The sequence below is a fragment of the Daphnia pulex genome, chromosome 7, assembly GCF_021134715.1.
Source record: "Daphnia pulex isolate KAP4 chromosome 7, ASM2113471v1".
Lineage (NCBI taxonomy): Eukaryota > Metazoa > Arthropoda > Branchiopoda > Diplostraca > Daphniidae > Daphnia > Daphnia pulex.
The window spans coordinates 9,255,216-9,271,362 of record NC_060023.1 but is presented as its reverse complement, the minus strand read 5'-3'; the positions used below and the strand labels follow the sequence as shown (position 1 = coordinate 9,271,362).

Below are 16,147 nucleotides of genomic sequence, written 5' to 3'. Positions count from 1 at the left end.
ACAAGTTCAGCCATCTGTGGTTGATTTCCGGAAACTCGTTAAAGTCACCAAGTCGTTGGGACCGTTTCTGCTTTTGTTTAAATTAATAATTAGAAAAAATTTTAATTCAGCGCACTTGCATTTCGTTCATATAGTTTTAGATGTATAGGAGTATAACAGGGTCAATTTATTTTATAATGAGTTATAAAATAGCTTTAGGTTTCAGTTCTTTTTTCAAAAAGATTTCTCTTTTGTAAAACCGGTATTTTCACCAAAATCTTTGATAGCCTACACCAGCAGACATCGCATTTTTGGGGGGGCAACTATGTTGATAAGCTACATTGTTCTCGTTCAGACACGCTTGAGTTTCTTTTTGCTACTTTTACAAATTTCACTTTCTCGATTTAAAAAATAGTTGATTACTCTCTTTGCTCAAGGGAACGAAAAAAAAAAGCGATATGGTACAGGCCAATGTCAACAGCCAGTTGAAATTGGCTTATTGACGAAGTTCAATGCCCACTACTGCTTGAATAGGCTGTAAAACAGCTAAAAGTCCGTTTTCAAAGCAGAGTTTCTCCTGTAAAGTGGCAGATAAGAAGAAGTAAGAGTAGGCCTCTACAAATATAATTACTTAAGAATCAGGTGAAACTGCGTACCGGCGTCTCTTCAACTGGAAAAAAGCGGAATTTTTGGACTACAGCACAGATGGCAATCTTCATCTCTTCCAATGCGAAGCGCATTCCAATGCAGCTGCGAGGACCAATGCCGAATGCCAAATAAGCGTAAGGATTACGTTTAGCTTTGTTTTCAGGAGTCCACCTGGAAAAAAATATATAATAGCAAATTAGCTAACAAATCCAAGAACTAATCTTTTAGATGTCTTCAAGTATTAACCTTTCGGGATCGAATTTTTCTGGATCGGGGTAGTATTCTTCCATGTGATGTAGAGCAAAGGCCGGAATGGTGACCATTTGTCCTTCTTTAATTTGAATGCGCCCGTTGTCGTAAGAGTAATCCTTGGTGCATTCTCGCTCGACTCTGAAACAATACAGTTGACTGTAAATTATGCTTGATGAAAGTGATGGGTTGTTAACATTACCGTGTTAATGGTGGATAATAGCGCAATACTTCTTGGATAACCATTTCCAGATAGGGCATATCTTGCACCATATCATGACAAACTTCGTCCTATAAATGAATTATTAAATAATACATTGAAAAGTTAACCACAAGAGCTTAAAATTCGAGACTTACGTAATCTTCCATTTTTGCAACGATGCTTTCATACAATTTTTCTTGAATGTCTTGATTTCTTGCCAGTTGAAAGCAAATGTTAGTCAGAGTGGTGGCAGTTGTGTCAAATCCAGCCAGCATAAAGAGAGTGGACTAATTTTACAAAAACGCGGAGAGAGCAAAACACCACAATTTAGACAATATAAATAGTTATAGTCATCGAACGAAAATACCTGTGCCATTATGATTTCATCAATTTCTTCGCGAGACCACACGGGTACAGTTTTGCCATCAACTTCTTTCGTGAAATCGGATATGGCCTCGTCGGCCAGCTCAATAAAGTCATTAAATTTCTAGAAATATTAAAAAAAACAAAAATATTGAATAATTTTTGTTCGAATAGCACACTTTACATGGTAAACTTGGCATAGTACCTCTTTAGATTGCGATCTATCCTTGAGCACATCTTCTAAAAGTTTGAAAAAAAATCTGTGCTCTTTGGTGATTAGTAAACGTTCAGCATAGGTACTAAGTGAGCTCAACAATTTGGGATACACAACTATTTAGAAAAACAAATTTAATTTAAATTTTCACAGGAATCTCAAAATGACTATACTTACATGGTAGCAGAACGATTGGAGATTTATTGGCTGGCGGATTTAAAATGTACGCAGCGTTTTTCATAAACTGATCGTCTTTACTCCCGAGATTGTCAATTTTCAATCCGAAAGCGCATCTTGCAATCACGTCCATGGTGTAGGCACTAAACACGCTGTACATTCAATCATCATAATATAAAACGAGTTAAAAAATGGCAAAAAAGAATGGTTTTAAAATGTAATTTACAGCTTGCTGTCAATTTTCCCATCACTCTCCGTCAATCTAGACATTTGGTCACTTAAATTGGAAACACAGTCTCTGATCAGTCCGGACATCTAATTTTGTTAAAATTAATTATCGCATTCATTTATTAGGCTATTTTGTTTTCAGTACTAAATTACTCGTTTGATTTTGCCGGTTGTGAAGGCCGGCGTAACTGAAGAGCGAATGTCTTTCCACTCTTGCCCCTTCATCAGCATCATCCATTTGCGCATAACTTTTGTTTGGATACCAAAAGACTGCGGAAAAATAATTTAACGTGATTAGCGATAATAATTGCGCAATAAAAAAAAATAATCTTACTCTGCGGTCAACAAAATGTTCGAAATCTTTGACACATATAGCCTTTATCATATCAGCATCTGTAATCCAAAGGTTCGGTAACAAACCGTCAAAATAACCAAACACTTTACCGTATTGTTTCACTAATGCCACATCATACTCGGGAATGTTCTGAAAAACAAAACCAAAATAATGTTAATGCTTGAAAAATTGTTATCTTTTAAACCTTTATTGCTCACCGCTTTCCAGATGCCCCACAAGTTTCCGAAGATGGGGACTGGTTTGGGACCAAGAATTCCTTGGTCGGAAAAGTAATTAAATGTTGACGTGGCACATCTGTTTGATTAAGAAATTCAAACGTGATTAAAAAATCGAGTCCATGTAACATAACACTACGATAGATTCGGTTCGCTATATTTACGTACTTGTAAAGTATCCACAGAAGTGAGAAGACAGTTACTACCCATGTTACGGGCGAAGAGAGAATATCCAACGGGGCCATTTACGGACGAATGCTTCACGAGACTGAACGGATGTAGCAGCAAACGATTCCTTCCTTTGTGGGCTGTGTGTGGCTCACTCAAGGCCGTCCGTCAAAAGGAAGAGTTTAGTCCTGCCCCGAATTCCAGGGTGTGAAACTGCTGACGCATATACCCCCCGTTTCAAACACAGTGGTGCTATACAGTCTAATTGTTTGCCTTCAACACATTTTTGGGTTAGAGTGGGAATCAAAAGTAAACAAACATTTTTAAAAGTCAAGAATTTCAAAGATATTGAAAAATGCATATTATAAAGAATTTGCGAATGAGCTGTTGGGATATTACTATACTGTTATTTATTATGCCAAAGCATTTCTGAAACAAAATAAAAAAATTTTACCGATGATAGCGGCCATATGAATATATGTTAAGCATAGATTTAATCCATAATTACTCCATCCACAAATTAATTTCTTCGTAGTAGAACTACTATAAATAATTCTAATTGGATTGACGGAATTCAATGCCCACTACCGCGTGAACAGGTTGAAGAATTTGGGTAAGACCGTCGTCAAAGCTAAGTTTATCCTGTTGATTTGGAGATAACGAAACCATTTTGAAATCACAACTGATTAACGCGATAAGAAATTAACTGCGTACCGGTGTCTCTTCGACTGGAAAGAAACGGAACTTCTGGACCATAGTACAGATGGCAATTTTCATTTCTTCCAATGCAAAACGCATTCCTACGCAGTTTCTCGGTCCTGCCCCGAATCCCATGAAGGTGTAAGGACTCTGGTTGGCCTTATTTTCGGGACTCCACCTTTTAAAAATTAAAACTTTATTCGATGCTTTATGCCATACGTCGTTTATAAAATCGTCACCTTTCAGGATCAAATTTGTCAGGATCTGGGTAATATTCTTCCATGCGATGCAGAGCAAATGCCGGAATAGTTACCATTTGCCCTTTCTTAATTTTTATACGTCCATTATCGTAAGAGTAATCCTTGGTGCATTCTCGCTCGATTCTGAAAAAAAGATTTAAACAAAAATTTTAACCCATGAATTCGGAAATACGTGTTTATAGTTGATTACCTTAGAAACGGGGAATAAATGCGCATTACCTCATGGATAACCATTTCGAGGTACGGAAGGTCTTGGACCATTTCGTGACAAACTTCACCCTTTTCATATAATACTAGTTATTTAAATGGTTTAATTTAAAGATTAAAATTTTTGACTTACATATTCTTCCATTTTCCCAACGATGCTTTCGTATAGCTTTTCTTGAACGTCTGGATTCCTTGCCAGTTGAAAACACGTGTTAGTCAGAGTGGTGGCGGTCGTGTCAAATCCGGCCAACATGAAGAGTGTCGACTGATAAAAACATGTAATGTATTACACTGATCGTATTAAGTCCACATAGTTATGCAATTAGACCTATCACATACCTGTGCAATAATAATTTCGTCAATTTCCTCACGAGACCACATCGGAACAGTTTTACCATCGACTTCCTTCGTGAAATCGGAAATGGCTTCGTCGGCCATTTCGATGAAGTCGTTGAATTTCTAAAAGTTTGCATCAATAAATGTAGCTTAGGCTTTTTACCTACTTTCCATGGTAGCAATAATAACATACCTCTTTAGATTGCGATCTTTCTCGGAGAACATTTTCCAACAGATCAAAAAAGAATGTCATCTCTTTGGTGAGGAAAATACGCTCGGCGAACATAAGAAACAGGGTAGGAAACAACACTAGAAAAAAGAAGATCAAAAGATAATTATTCAGACCTATCACAATCAACTATTTGCTTAAAACTGTCAAACAAAGAACTTACACGGAAGCAGAACAACAGGTGATCTATTAGTTGGTGGATTTAAAACATGCTGTGCGTTCTTGATAAATGTATCGTCTTCGTTCCCGAGAGTTTCAATTTTTAAACCGAAAGCACATCTTGCAATCACGTCCATGGTGAAGGCGCTAAAAGTCCTGCAAAATCAATAAACAGTTTAAAACAGTCTAACAATTGCTATGAGCAACGAGTGAAATGTTATTACAGCTTGGCATTAATTTTCCCATCGTTTTCGGTGAAATTTGAGAGACGGTCGCATAAATCGCCAACGCTATCTTTGATCAATGAGGACATCTAAATAAAAAACAAAATAACTGTCACTGATAAGCTTATTTTTCCGTGTGTTTCTTTTCCAAATTGGAATTAGGTCTACCCTTTTGATTTTTCCAGAGGTGAAGGCCGGAGTGATGGACGAGCGAACGTCCTTCCACTCTTGTCCCTTCATCATTATCAACCATTTGCGCATGACCTTCGTTTTAATTTGGAAAGACTGACAAAATAAACAAATTAACAAAACAATAGCATAAGAAGTTATAGTACAATAAATAATCTCTTTGTTCTTACTCTGCGGTCGACAAAGTGTTCGAAATCTTTGACACATACAGCCTTTATCATGTCAACATCTGTGATCCAAAGGTTCGGTACTAAACCGTCAAAATATCCGAACACTTTGCCATATTGTTTCACCAGAGCCGAATCGTACTCGGGGAGGTTCTAAAAACTTGATAAATAATAATGTTGTCTGAAATGTTGTCGTTTTAAATCTTATTCATTGCTCACCGCCTTCCAGATGCCCCACATGTTGCCGATGATGGGCATTGGCTTGGGACCAGGAATTCCTTGGTCGGAAAAGTAATTAAATGTTGACGTGGCATGTCTGTTTTTAAAAATATGAATTAAAACACAAATTTAGAAAACGGGTGTGGTCGTCAACAGCTTTCGACATTTAAATACCTGTAAAGAATGTACAGAAGAGAGACGATTGTTACTACCCATGTAACGGGCGAAGAAAGAATATCCAAAAGGTCCATTCACGGACGAATGTTTCACGATACTGAACGGATGCAGCAAACGATTCCTTCCTTTATGGGGGCTACGTGGCTCAGTCAAGGCCACCCGACCGTTAAAAGGATGAGCTTGGCCCATCCCCGAAGTCAAGGGTGTATATAATGAGTTGATATGAGGCATTCCCGACTTTCACATGTGCTTCTCGCCGACATCTGTAAAGCACGATAACAATTTCCATGAAATCCCAACAGAAATAGAAACAAAGATAGAGGCGTCTTCACTTTTTTGCTCAATCTTCAAATTTTGGTTTTGCTTTGGTTGACCACAGACCACCTAAACATTAATTCATTTCTTCTTGCATACATAGCAAACAATAAACAGACCCTGAAAACATGTACTTATTTTATGATGACGTCCATATGAAATTTTCCCAATTAAGAAGAACTCATTTCAGCTATTTAATAGCAATCTATTCCTTCTCTGTTGGTTCCTCATCTTCAAATGAAAATAACAAGCTTTTTTAAAATAATGGTTACTAGACTTTTTAAAATAGCTATTTTACATTATAGTGAGAGTGGGAAATCTTACATTTTCTTACAAGGCCCTCATAAATTATTTCTAGAAAGGTAACTCCCACTTAACAGTTTTCAATAAAATCTACAATAACTACAACATACACAGAACATAGTACACAGAAATGTAGAACTTACTCAAAAGGCAAAATTGTCCGAAAATATCCGAAAGGTCCATCAACATAATCGTGAATAAACAACCGTTTATCTACACAACCTTCTCGATTGACGGTCGACGAATAACTACTGACAATGAGTGGTCAGGCTGGCGCCTGATTCAGTCAAACCGGGAGCAGTGTTGCAATTTACTTTTTTATTTTAACAATAATTAAATATATTAAATGATATATGAAGATGAATACCACAAAATATTTTAAATAAATTGTTTCAATCTACCGATCATGATTTCATAATTGCGATTCAATAAGAAATACCTGTTTTTTAGTGGATGAAAGCATGAAACGTGAAACGGAGGGAGTGAGTAAAATAAAGATCTAGCTCGAGATCTAGAAAGAAATTAGTGAGGTAGGACGGGTGTGTGACAACTGCCAACCAAAAATCAGCTAAGGACTACTTAGAAATCGAATATATAAACAAGTACTTAAAAATAAAATGGTATTAGTAAATTTTTACTTAATGAAACTTGTATCGCTTGCTCCACGATGTTAACGGTAGGCTTACACAAACACCGAGAATGATGAGCGACTCAGCATTCTACTTGACTTTTAACGAGAACAGAACGACGAATAAGAAAAGAATAAAAGATAACGGACTTTTTGCTGTGTAATACTGCGATAGATATTTTAAACTTTGCGAGATGAAACGTCAACTGAAAGTTTCATCAACAAATGGCACCTACGCATCTTCAAATGAAAAATGAAGGATTTTACCATTTTGAAAGACAATTTTGAATCAAAGCGAGATTTGGAAGCGAAAAAGCGTGTTGACAATTCAATACATAACTCATTACTAAAAATTGAGTTAATTTGAATTTGATTGACGGAATTCCAGGCCCACCACTGCATGAATTGGCTGCAGAATTTGAAGAAATCCGTCGTCAAACTGAAGCTTCTCCTGATCGTTTAGAGATAACAAAATAATAAAGGCTTATTAACTGATTAACGCGAAAAGAAAATTAACTGCATACCGGTGTCTCTTCGACTGGGAAAAAGCGGAATTTCTGAACCAAAGAACAAAGAGCCATTTTCATTTCTTCCATGGCGAAGCGCATTCCAACGCAGTTGCGTGGACCTGTGCCGAACGCCATATAAGCATAAGGACTACGTGTAGCTTTGTTTTCCGGACTCCACCTGAAAAATAACACACAACGAATTACCTAATAAACAGAGCGTAAATTCTTAGAAAAAAAAAATAGATAAGAAAAATAGGACTACATAGCAAATTGGTTAATAAACACAGCATTATAAATTTAGAAGCCTTCAATACCAACCTTTCTGGATCGAATTTCTCTGGACTTGGATAATACTCTTCCGAATGATGCAGAGCATAAGTGGGGACGGTAACAATTTGTCCCTTTTTAATTTTTATGCGGCCGTTGTCATAGGAGTAATCCTTTGTGCATTGTCGTTCAATACTTATTAAAAAAAAAACACTTATTAATGGAGAAATCAAATGTGTTACTAATATAAGGTCTACCGTAAAAGGGGCGGATAACAGCGCAACACTTCCTGGATAACCATTTCTAGATATGGTACGTTTTGGACCATTTCATGGGAAACTTCATCCTTTTTACGAGTAGCTAAATTAATTAAAAGATAAAACTTATGGAGGCTTAGTAGACTTACATAGTCTTGCATTTCCGTCATGATGCTTTCGTATAGTTTCTCTTGAACATCCGGGTTTCTGGCTAGCTGGAAGCAGGTACTAGTCAAAGTTGTGGCTGTTGTGTCGAATCCGGCAAGCATAAAGATTGTCGACTGAATATTTTTTATATTACATAAGGTAATGATTTTAAAAAAGTTTTTGTCGGAATTTATTTAGAATATTTACCTGTCCCATGATGATCTCATCTATAGCCTCGCGAGTCCACATAGGCACCGTTTTTCCATCGACTTCTTTCGTGAATTCTGAAATTGCTTCATCAAGCACTTCAATGAAATCGTTGAATTTCTGTTTGTCACATAATTATTCGTTAACAAAAAAGAAAACAATAATTAATTGCCTGCCATTTTTTGTTGCTTTAAATAATATACCTCATTCGACTGCAAGCGATCATTCAATACATCTTCCAACAACTTGAAAAAGAATTTCATTTCTTTGGTGACAAGCAAACGCTCGGTCAAGTATCCCAACTTACAAAACAAGTCGGGATACATAACTGTTGAGAGATTCAAATATTTAAAACATATGACTTTTGACTTATGATATAATCATCTACGATTACGAGATGATGCTGTTATGACGTACATGGTAAGACAATGAATGGTGTTTTAGTAGTTGGTGGATTCAAAACGAATTGGGCGTTTGTAATAAAGGGGTCATCCTTGTTCCCTAGAGTGTCGATTTTTAAACCGAAAGCACATCTTGCAATTACGTCCATGGTGAAGGCACTAAATGTCCTGCCAAATAAATCAATAAAGTTTTAAACAGTTTTAATAAAAGATAAAGTGATAGGTGATATTATTATTATTACAGCTTGGCGTCAATTTTTCCATCTTTCTCGGTGAAAGTCGTGACACGATCGCACAAACTGGCAACGCAATCTTTGATCAAAACGGACATCTATATTTAATAATACAATAATAAAAAGCTACGGCCGTTAATCAATTTTTTTCCCTGTTTTTTTCCCCTTTGAATACTGAATTACCCGCTTGATTTTTCCGGTGGTAAAGGCTGGGGTAACGGAAGAGCGAATGTCCTTCCACTCTTGCCCTCTCATTAGACTCAACCATTTGCGCATGACTTTCGTTTTTATCTCGAAAGACTGAAAAGAAAGAATATTCATAATTAACTACATGGCTAATTGTTTAAAATGCATTTTCCTTTACTCTGCGATCAACAAAATGGTCGAAGTCTTTGACGTACATTGCCTTTATCACATCGGCATCTGTGATCCAAAGATTTGGTATCGGGCCATCGAAACAACCGAAAACCTTTCCATATTTTTTCACTAATGCCAAGTCGTGAGCAGGAAGGTTCTGTGTTAAAATAATTATCAGATTTCTTTTAAATGTTGAGCACGTAGATTTATTTATTTTACCGCTTTCCAGATGCCCCACATATTACCGAAAAATGGGATTGGTTTGGGGCCAGGAATTCCTTGGTCGGAAAAGTAATTAAATGTAGACTTGGCATTTCTGTTGTTATTACAAATCGATAGTAGAATTAAAATTGGTAATTAACAGTTGGTAAAGCTAATATAACATACCTGTAAAGAATGTACAGAAGAGAGACGATTGTTACTACCCATGTAACGGGCGAAGAGAGAATATCCAAAAGATCCATTTACGGACGAATGTTTCACGAGACTGAACGGATGTAGCAGCAAACGATTCCTTCCTTTGTGGGCTGTGTGTGGCTCACTCAAGGTCGTCCGTCAAAAGGAAGAGTTTGGCCCAGCCCCGAATTCAAGAGTACGTCAAAGGCGGGTGACGCATTCTTTTGTGCACTGTTTATATCACTTGGCTTGATATTTTCTATTAGTTGATAACAGTTTCCGAAAAGTTAATCAAATAAAATCAAATCGATTAAGTCATGAAGTACAGATTTTGTATATCTCTTTACCTTTCTGTACTTCATGATTAAGTAATCAAAGCTATCAGCGCCATCTAGCGGGGTTATAACATCCCCTGTTCATTTAATCCGCATCATTCTGCCGTCATTTCAAACAAAATATGAAATACCCTGTCCCAATCCAATTCTAATCTATTAGCCGCCCTGCGTCTATCATAAAGATCGTAATCCGAAAAAAACCCAGTGTCTTTGTTGATTGTTATCGCACTCCGAAATTAACTTTAGTCATACGATTATCGATTAGCCATGTTGTAGATCGCCTACCATTATACCTTTCACTTGGCAAAGACCCAGTGCGCAGCAATGAAGTACTAGCTTGTTCCTATATCATATACCACTCCATTCCACTTTTGCTAATTTCAATAAATTATATAATTTGATAACTCCAACAATTGTAAAAAATAAATTGGTTACGGTATTCACATTGGAACTGCACGGTCGTTTATTCGAGTGCATTCGAGTGGTGTAAGACCTGGGCACAAGCTCGTACTTGATTGTGCTGAATACTGGGCCTTACTAACTTTAAGTAAACGAAACAACGGACTTTAAAAATATATAGACACCGTAACCCCCAAAGAAAATAGCACATATTTTTCGTTGGTTTTCCACCTCTCAAACAATAAGGCTCTTTAACTATTTCTAGTTTGAATAGCGGAATTCGATGCCCACTATCGCGTGCATCGGCTGCAGAACTTGTGTAAATCCATCGTCAAATTGTAGTCTCTCCTATATTGGATAAGAGATAAAAAAAAATAATTGAGACATATTAACTAATTAACGCGATAAGAAAATTAACTGCGTACCGGAGTCTCTTTAACTGGGAAAAAGCGGAATTTCTGAACTATAGTAGAAACAGCAATTTTCAATTCTTCCATAGCGAAGCGCATTCCAATGCAATTACGTGGTCCTGTACCGAACGCCATGAAAGCATAAGGACTGCGCTTAGCTTTGTTTTCTGGGCTCCACCTGGGAAATAATATAAAAAAATAACCTCATAAGCAAAGTCGCAAAGATATAGAAACCTTCCTCAAAACAACCTTTCAGGATCGAATTTTTCTGGATCGGGGTAGTATTCTTCCATATGATGTAGAGCATATATAGGAACAGTAATCATTTGATCCTTTTTAATTTTAACACGGCCATTGTCGTAGGAGTAATCCTTGGTGCACTTACGATCAATGCTAATTCAAAGTAGTTGTTAAAATCACGAATTTCCTATCAAAGCGGCTGCAAAATTATAATTACCGCACAGCAGGTGGATAATAGCGCAATACTTCTTGGATGACCATCTCAAGATAAGGAATGTTTTGAACCATTTCATGGCAAACGTCTTCCTAATGAAAGAACAGACCAAAATAAATAAATTTTAAACATTTCAGGGTTTGAAGCAAACTTACGTAGTCTTCCATTTTTGCAACGATGCTTTCGTATAACTTTTCTTGAACATCTGGATTTTTTGCCAGCTGGTAGCAGATACTAGTTAGAGTTGTGGCTGTTGTGTCAAACCCGGCAAGCATGAAGAGTGTCGACTAAATATTATTCAAATTGCATGGTCAGACTGAATTAAATTTTTCACCAAAAATAATTTTGAATATTTACTTGTCCCATTAAAATTTCATCTATTGTCTCGCGATTCCACATGGGGACTGTTTTGCCATCGACTACTTTGGTGAATGCGGAAATCGCTTCGTCAGCTGCTTCAATAAAATCGTTGAATTTCTATTGGCAACAAGAATTGTTGTTAGTTAAAACATGCCTGTATTTCCTTGTGACCCTTCTCACCTCATTGGACTGCACCCGATCCTTTAATACATCCTCGAGTAGTTTGAAAAAGAATTTCATTTCTTTGGTGACAATTAGTGGCTCGGTGAAATATGCAAATGTAGAAACAAAGTTGGGGTACATAACTGTAGACAGAAAAAAGACAAAATGATTTGAAATATTTAACCGTTATGAGAAAATCCTTATCCATTAAGCGGTTAAACTATTGAGACTTACATGGCAGAATAGCAGCTGGTGTTTTGTTAGCTGTTGAATGGAAAACGAACTTTGCGTTATTAACGAAAGGATCGTCTTCGTTCCCGAGCGTGTCGATTTTCAATCCAAAGGCACATCTTGCAATCACGTCCATGGTGAAAGCACTAAATGTCCTGCCAAATAATCAAATGAGTTTAAAACAGTCTAATAAATTCAAAAAAGTAAAACCATATGGGATGTTATTACATCTTGGCGTCCATTTTCCCATCTTTCTCGGTGAAAGTAGTAACACGATCACACAAATTGACAACGCATTCTTTGATCAAGATGGACATCTAATAAAAAAAAATAAAAAAAAGGACAGCATCTGATAAACTGCTTGCCTTGTTAGTTTTCTCTTTCAATGTGAAATTACTCGCTTGATTTTGCCAGAAGTGAAGGCAGGTGTAACGGAAGAGCGAACGTCCTTCCACTCTTGTCCATTCAGTAGTGCCAACCACTTACGCATGACTTTCATTTTTAATTCAAACGACTGGAAAATAAAGAATTCCAACTTCAGTTAATAAGTAATCCAATTAACGTATTTCCCCCTTACTCTGCGATCAACAAAGTGGTCAAAGTCTTTGACGTACATGGCCTTTATCATCTCGACATCGGTGATCCAAAGGTTTGGAATCGGGCCATCAAAATAACCGAAAACCTTTCCGTACTTTTTTACTAATGCCAAGTCGTATGCAGGAAGATTCTAAAATTCAATGTAGTTTAAAATGTAAACGAATTTTTAAGTTAGTTTCAATTTTTTTTTCTCACTTCATTCCATATGTTCCACATATTACCGAAGATTGGGATTGGTTTTGGACCGGGAATTCCTTGTTCCGAAAAGTAGTTAAATGTGGAGGTGGTGTACCTGTTTGATTCAAATTTACCCATTACAAAATCAAATACACAACAAACACAAAATTTTCTCATGCAATAGTAATTATGTTTTACCTGTAAAGAATGTATAAAGAAGAGGCGAGTGCTACCACCCAGGTAGCGGGCGATGAGAGAATTCCCGATGCGTCCATTTTGGACTAGTTGCTGTGCAGGACTGAACTGATGCGAATAACACCTATCTTTATGAACCAAGCTGTAAACTGAGGTAGTTGTAAACTATGTTTGAGTTTGAGCCAGGTCTTAACTTTTTTCCGGCATGCGCTGCTGAATATTTTAACAATGACGGTGCAATAAGATTACGTTCTCTGCCATATATTGACAAAAACAGAAAACGTGTACAGTCTGACAACAATATGAATGTCATGTTAGTGCCACATCTCGTGCCTTTTTAAAATAACTAATTTGCAGGAAAATTTTGAACTACAGCGAGATTTGGAAGTGAATCAAATCATTAAATTTTTAAAAAATCGAAAATTAATTAACTAGTTAATTGGAATTTCATTAACGAAATTCAAGGCCCACCACTGCATGAATTGGCTGCAGAATTTGTACAAACCCGTCGTCAAACTGAAGCTTAACCTGTTCGTTTAGAGATAACCAAAATTATTACATATTAACTGATTAACGCGAGAAGAAATAAACTGCATACCGGTGTCTCTTCGACTGGAAAAAAGCGGAATTTCTGAACCAAAGAACAAAGAGCCATTTTCATCTCTTCCATGGCGAAACGCATTCCGACGCAGTTGCGTGGACCTGTGCCAAACGCCATGTAAGCATAAGGACTCCGATTGGCTTTGTTTTCTGGACTCCATCTTGAAGCAAATTATCTAATCAACACAATAGTAAATTTTTTAGATGTCTGCGATAGTGCTTACCTTTCAGGATCGAATTTTTCTGGATCGGGGTAGTATTCTTCCGAATGATGAAGTGCATAAGTTGGGACGGTAATAATTTGATCTTTTTTTATTTTAATTCGGCCGTTGTCGTAGGAGTAATCCTTCGTGCACTGCCGCTCAATTCTTATAAAAACAGATGTAGGAATCACAAAATGCTCTGTTATGGAGGCTGTAGGATTAAATTACCGGATAAGGGGCGGATAAAAGCGTAATACTTCTTGAATAACCATTTCCAGATAGGGAACGTCTTGGACCATTTCATGGGAAACTTCATCCTTTTCACGAAAGAACTCAATTTAATTAAAAGCTTTTAGTTTCAGGGTTTTTAAGTCTAATTACATAGTCTTTCATTTTCGCAACGATGCTTTGGAACAACTTTTCCTGAACATCGGGATTTCTGGCCAGTTGAAAGCAGGTGCTAGTCAAAGTTGTGGCTGTTGTGTCGAATCCGGCCAGCATGAAGAGTGTCGACTGAATAATGAATGTTATTCATATTATTACATATGGAAAAATACAAAGAACTCATTTAGAATATTTGCCTGTCCCATAACGATCTCATCTATAGCTTCGCGAGTCCACATGGGCACGGTTTTGCCATCGACTTCTTTCGTGAATTCTGAAATTGCTTCATCAGCCAATTCAATAAAGTCATTGAATTTCTATTCGTCACAAAAATTACTCATCAGTCAAGTAACCCATTGTAAATTTACTACCCTTCATCATAATACCTCGTTTGACTGGGATCGTTCCTTCAGCACATTTTCTAATAACTTGAAAAAGAATTTCAATTGTTTGGTGACAAACAAACGCTCGGCAAAAGATCCAAGCGCAGAAAACAACTTGGGGTACATAACTATTGACAGAATAACACAAAATAAATTCAAAGAATTGCGAGTCATGACGACACAATAGTCTGCTATTAAAAAATTGAAATTTAATACTGTTAAAACTTACATGGGAGAAGAACAGCTGGAGTTTTGTTAGTTGATTGATTGAAAACGAATTTAGCGTTATTAATAAAAGGATCGTCTTTGCTTCCGAGCGTGTCAAGTTTCAATCCAAACGCACATCTTGCAATAACGTCCATGGTGAAAGCACTAAATGTCCTGTCAAATAAATCAAATTTGAAACAGAACTAATGAAATGGTAGGTGATATGTTGTTACATCTTGGCGTCAATTTTCCCATCATTCTCGGTTAAAATTGCGACACGATCACACAAATTGTCAACGCAATCTTTGATCAACGTTGACATCTAATAAACAACAAACGTAAGTTTCTGATAAACTAATTTTCCGTATTTATTCCTTCCTAAAGGAAATTACTCTCTTGATTTTTCCGGTAGTAAAGGCTGGCGTAACGGACGAGCGAATGTCCTTCCACTCTTGTCCCTTCATCACACTCAACCACTTGCGTATGATTTTGGTTCTCATTTGAAAAGACTAAAGAGATAGAATTCCTACTTAACTTTATGTGGTTAATAAGAGTAAAATGTTTGTCTTCTTACCCTACGATCGATAAAATGATCAAAATCTTTGACGTACATGGCCTTTATCATTTCTACATCTGTGATCCAAAGGTTTGGAATCGGGCCATCAAAATAACCGAAAACCTTTCCATATTTTTTCACTAACGCCAAATCGTACGCAGGAAGGTTCTAAATTTCAGTAGTTATTTCGAATTTTGAAGATGTTGATATAACAAATTTTCTCACCATTTTCCAGGTGCCCCACATATTGCCAAAGATGGGAATTGGTTTGGGACCAGGGATTCCTTGGTCGGAAAAGTAATTAAAAGTGGACATGGCATATCTGTTAGAGAATTCAACCGCAAAATATTTCATTGGTTCAGTTAACACTATAATGTAACATTTAAATCACATTTAAATACCTAAGTAAAATATAGAGAAGGGAGATAACTGATACTACCCAGGTGACGGGCGAAGAGAAAATATCCGAAGAGTCCATTTACGGACAAATGCGGCACAAGACTGGACAGATAACAAATTTTTCCTTTGTGGGCTGCGCAGAACACTCAAGGCCGTCTGTCAAAAGGAAGAGTTTGGCCAAGCCCAAAATCCCAGAATATGCTCAATGCTGATGACGCATTCCCCCTGTGATCACAGTGGTGCTGTATGTTTGTGTCTTTGTTTGCCTCTAGCAAGTTTCGTTTTCAAACGTGAAATGAAAACCAACAGAGAAAATAATGCTGTTCACCGACTAGTTGTTACGCCCAGGCTTTACATCGCTGCATACGTGGCCTTAATGAAACCAAGATCTATGAAAAAGGGGGCATTTGG

General features: G+C 37.0%; 4 protein-coding genes across 8 annotated transcripts; all 4 read right to left on the bottom strand.

The window, feature by feature from the left end:
* Positions 1-143: 143 nt before the first annotated feature.
* LOC124198040 (cytochrome P450 3A2-like) lies at positions 144-3,053 on the bottom strand. Its single transcript, XM_046593680.1, has 13 exons — positions 2,799-3,053; positions 2,613-2,709; positions 2,395-2,544; positions 2,214-2,330; positions 2,059-2,147; positions 1,833-1,984; positions 1,647-1,771; positions 1,446-1,565; positions 1,234-1,365; positions 1,079-1,167; positions 874-1,017; positions 636-798; positions 144-556 (listed from the first exon to the last, which is right to left on the bottom strand). The coding sequence occupies exons 1-13, from the start codon at positions 2,873-2,875 to the stop codon at positions 476-478; spliced, it is 1,536 nt and encodes a 511-aa protein (XP_046449636.1). The 5' UTR covers positions 2,876-3,053; the 3' UTR covers positions 144-475.
* Positions 3,054-3,191: 138 nt separating this feature from the next.
* On the bottom strand, positions 3,192-10,334 carry LOC124198035 (cytochrome P450 3A14-like). Of its 5 annotated transcripts, XM_046593670.1 has the most exons (15): positions 6,426-6,571; positions 5,662-5,927; positions 5,488-5,584; positions 5,272-5,421; positions 5,081-5,197; positions 4,913-5,001; positions 4,693-4,844; positions 4,494-4,609; positions 4,304-4,423; positions 4,098-4,229; positions 3,948-4,036; positions 3,737-3,880; positions 3,513-3,675; positions 3,307-3,440; positions 3,192-3,227 (listed from the first exon to the last, which is right to left on the bottom strand). In XM_046593670.1, exons 2-14 carry the CDS (start codon positions 5,736-5,738, stop codon positions 3,354-3,356), a joined length of 1,533 nt encoding a protein of 510 aa, XP_046449626.1. In that variant the 5' UTR covers positions 5,739-5,927; positions 6,426-6,571; the 3' UTR covers positions 3,192-3,227; positions 3,307-3,353. The 5 variants fall into 5 exon arrangements, with proteins under 5 accessions (XP_046449626.1, XP_046449625.1, XP_046449627.1 ...); XM_046593669.1 differs by having other exon boundaries at positions 3,192-3,440; XM_046593668.1 differs by lacking the exons at positions 3,192-3,227; positions 3,307-3,440; positions 3,513-3,675; ... (10 more) ...; positions 5,662-5,927; positions 6,426-6,571 and adding exons at positions 7,053-7,361; positions 7,435-7,597; positions 7,738-7,881; ... (9 more) ...; positions 9,676-9,943; positions 10,032-10,334.
* A 124-nt stretch (positions 10,335-10,458) lies between these two features.
* Positions 10,459-13,132, bottom strand: LOC124198039 (cytochrome P450 3A14-like). The gene is made up of 13 exons (XM_046593679.1): positions 13,008-13,132; positions 12,828-12,924; positions 12,613-12,762; positions 12,433-12,549; positions 12,264-12,352; positions 12,039-12,190; positions 11,823-11,947; positions 11,640-11,759; positions 11,438-11,569; positions 11,286-11,374; positions 11,078-11,221; positions 10,844-11,006; positions 10,459-10,766 (listed from the first exon to the last, which is right to left on the bottom strand). Exons 1-13 carry the CDS (start codon positions 13,082-13,084, stop codon positions 10,680-10,682), a joined length of 1,542 nt encoding a protein of 513 aa, XP_046449635.1. The 5' UTR covers positions 13,085-13,132; the 3' UTR covers positions 10,459-10,679.
* A 117-nt stretch (positions 13,133-13,249) lies between these two features.
* LOC124198041 (cytochrome P450 3A14-like) lies at positions 13,250-16,101 on the bottom strand. The gene is made up of 13 exons (XM_046593682.1): positions 15,739-16,101; positions 15,563-15,659; positions 15,356-15,505; positions 15,174-15,290; positions 15,015-15,103; positions 14,804-14,955; positions 14,578-14,702; positions 14,389-14,508; positions 14,189-14,320; positions 14,036-14,124; positions 13,829-13,972; positions 13,603-13,765; positions 13,250-13,532 (listed from the first exon to the last, which is right to left on the bottom strand). Exons 1-13 carry the CDS (start codon positions 15,813-15,815, stop codon positions 13,455-13,457), a joined length of 1,533 nt encoding a protein of 510 aa, XP_046449638.1. The 5' UTR covers positions 15,816-16,101; the 3' UTR covers positions 13,250-13,454.
* Between the last annotated feature and the right edge of the window lie 46 nt (positions 16,102-16,147).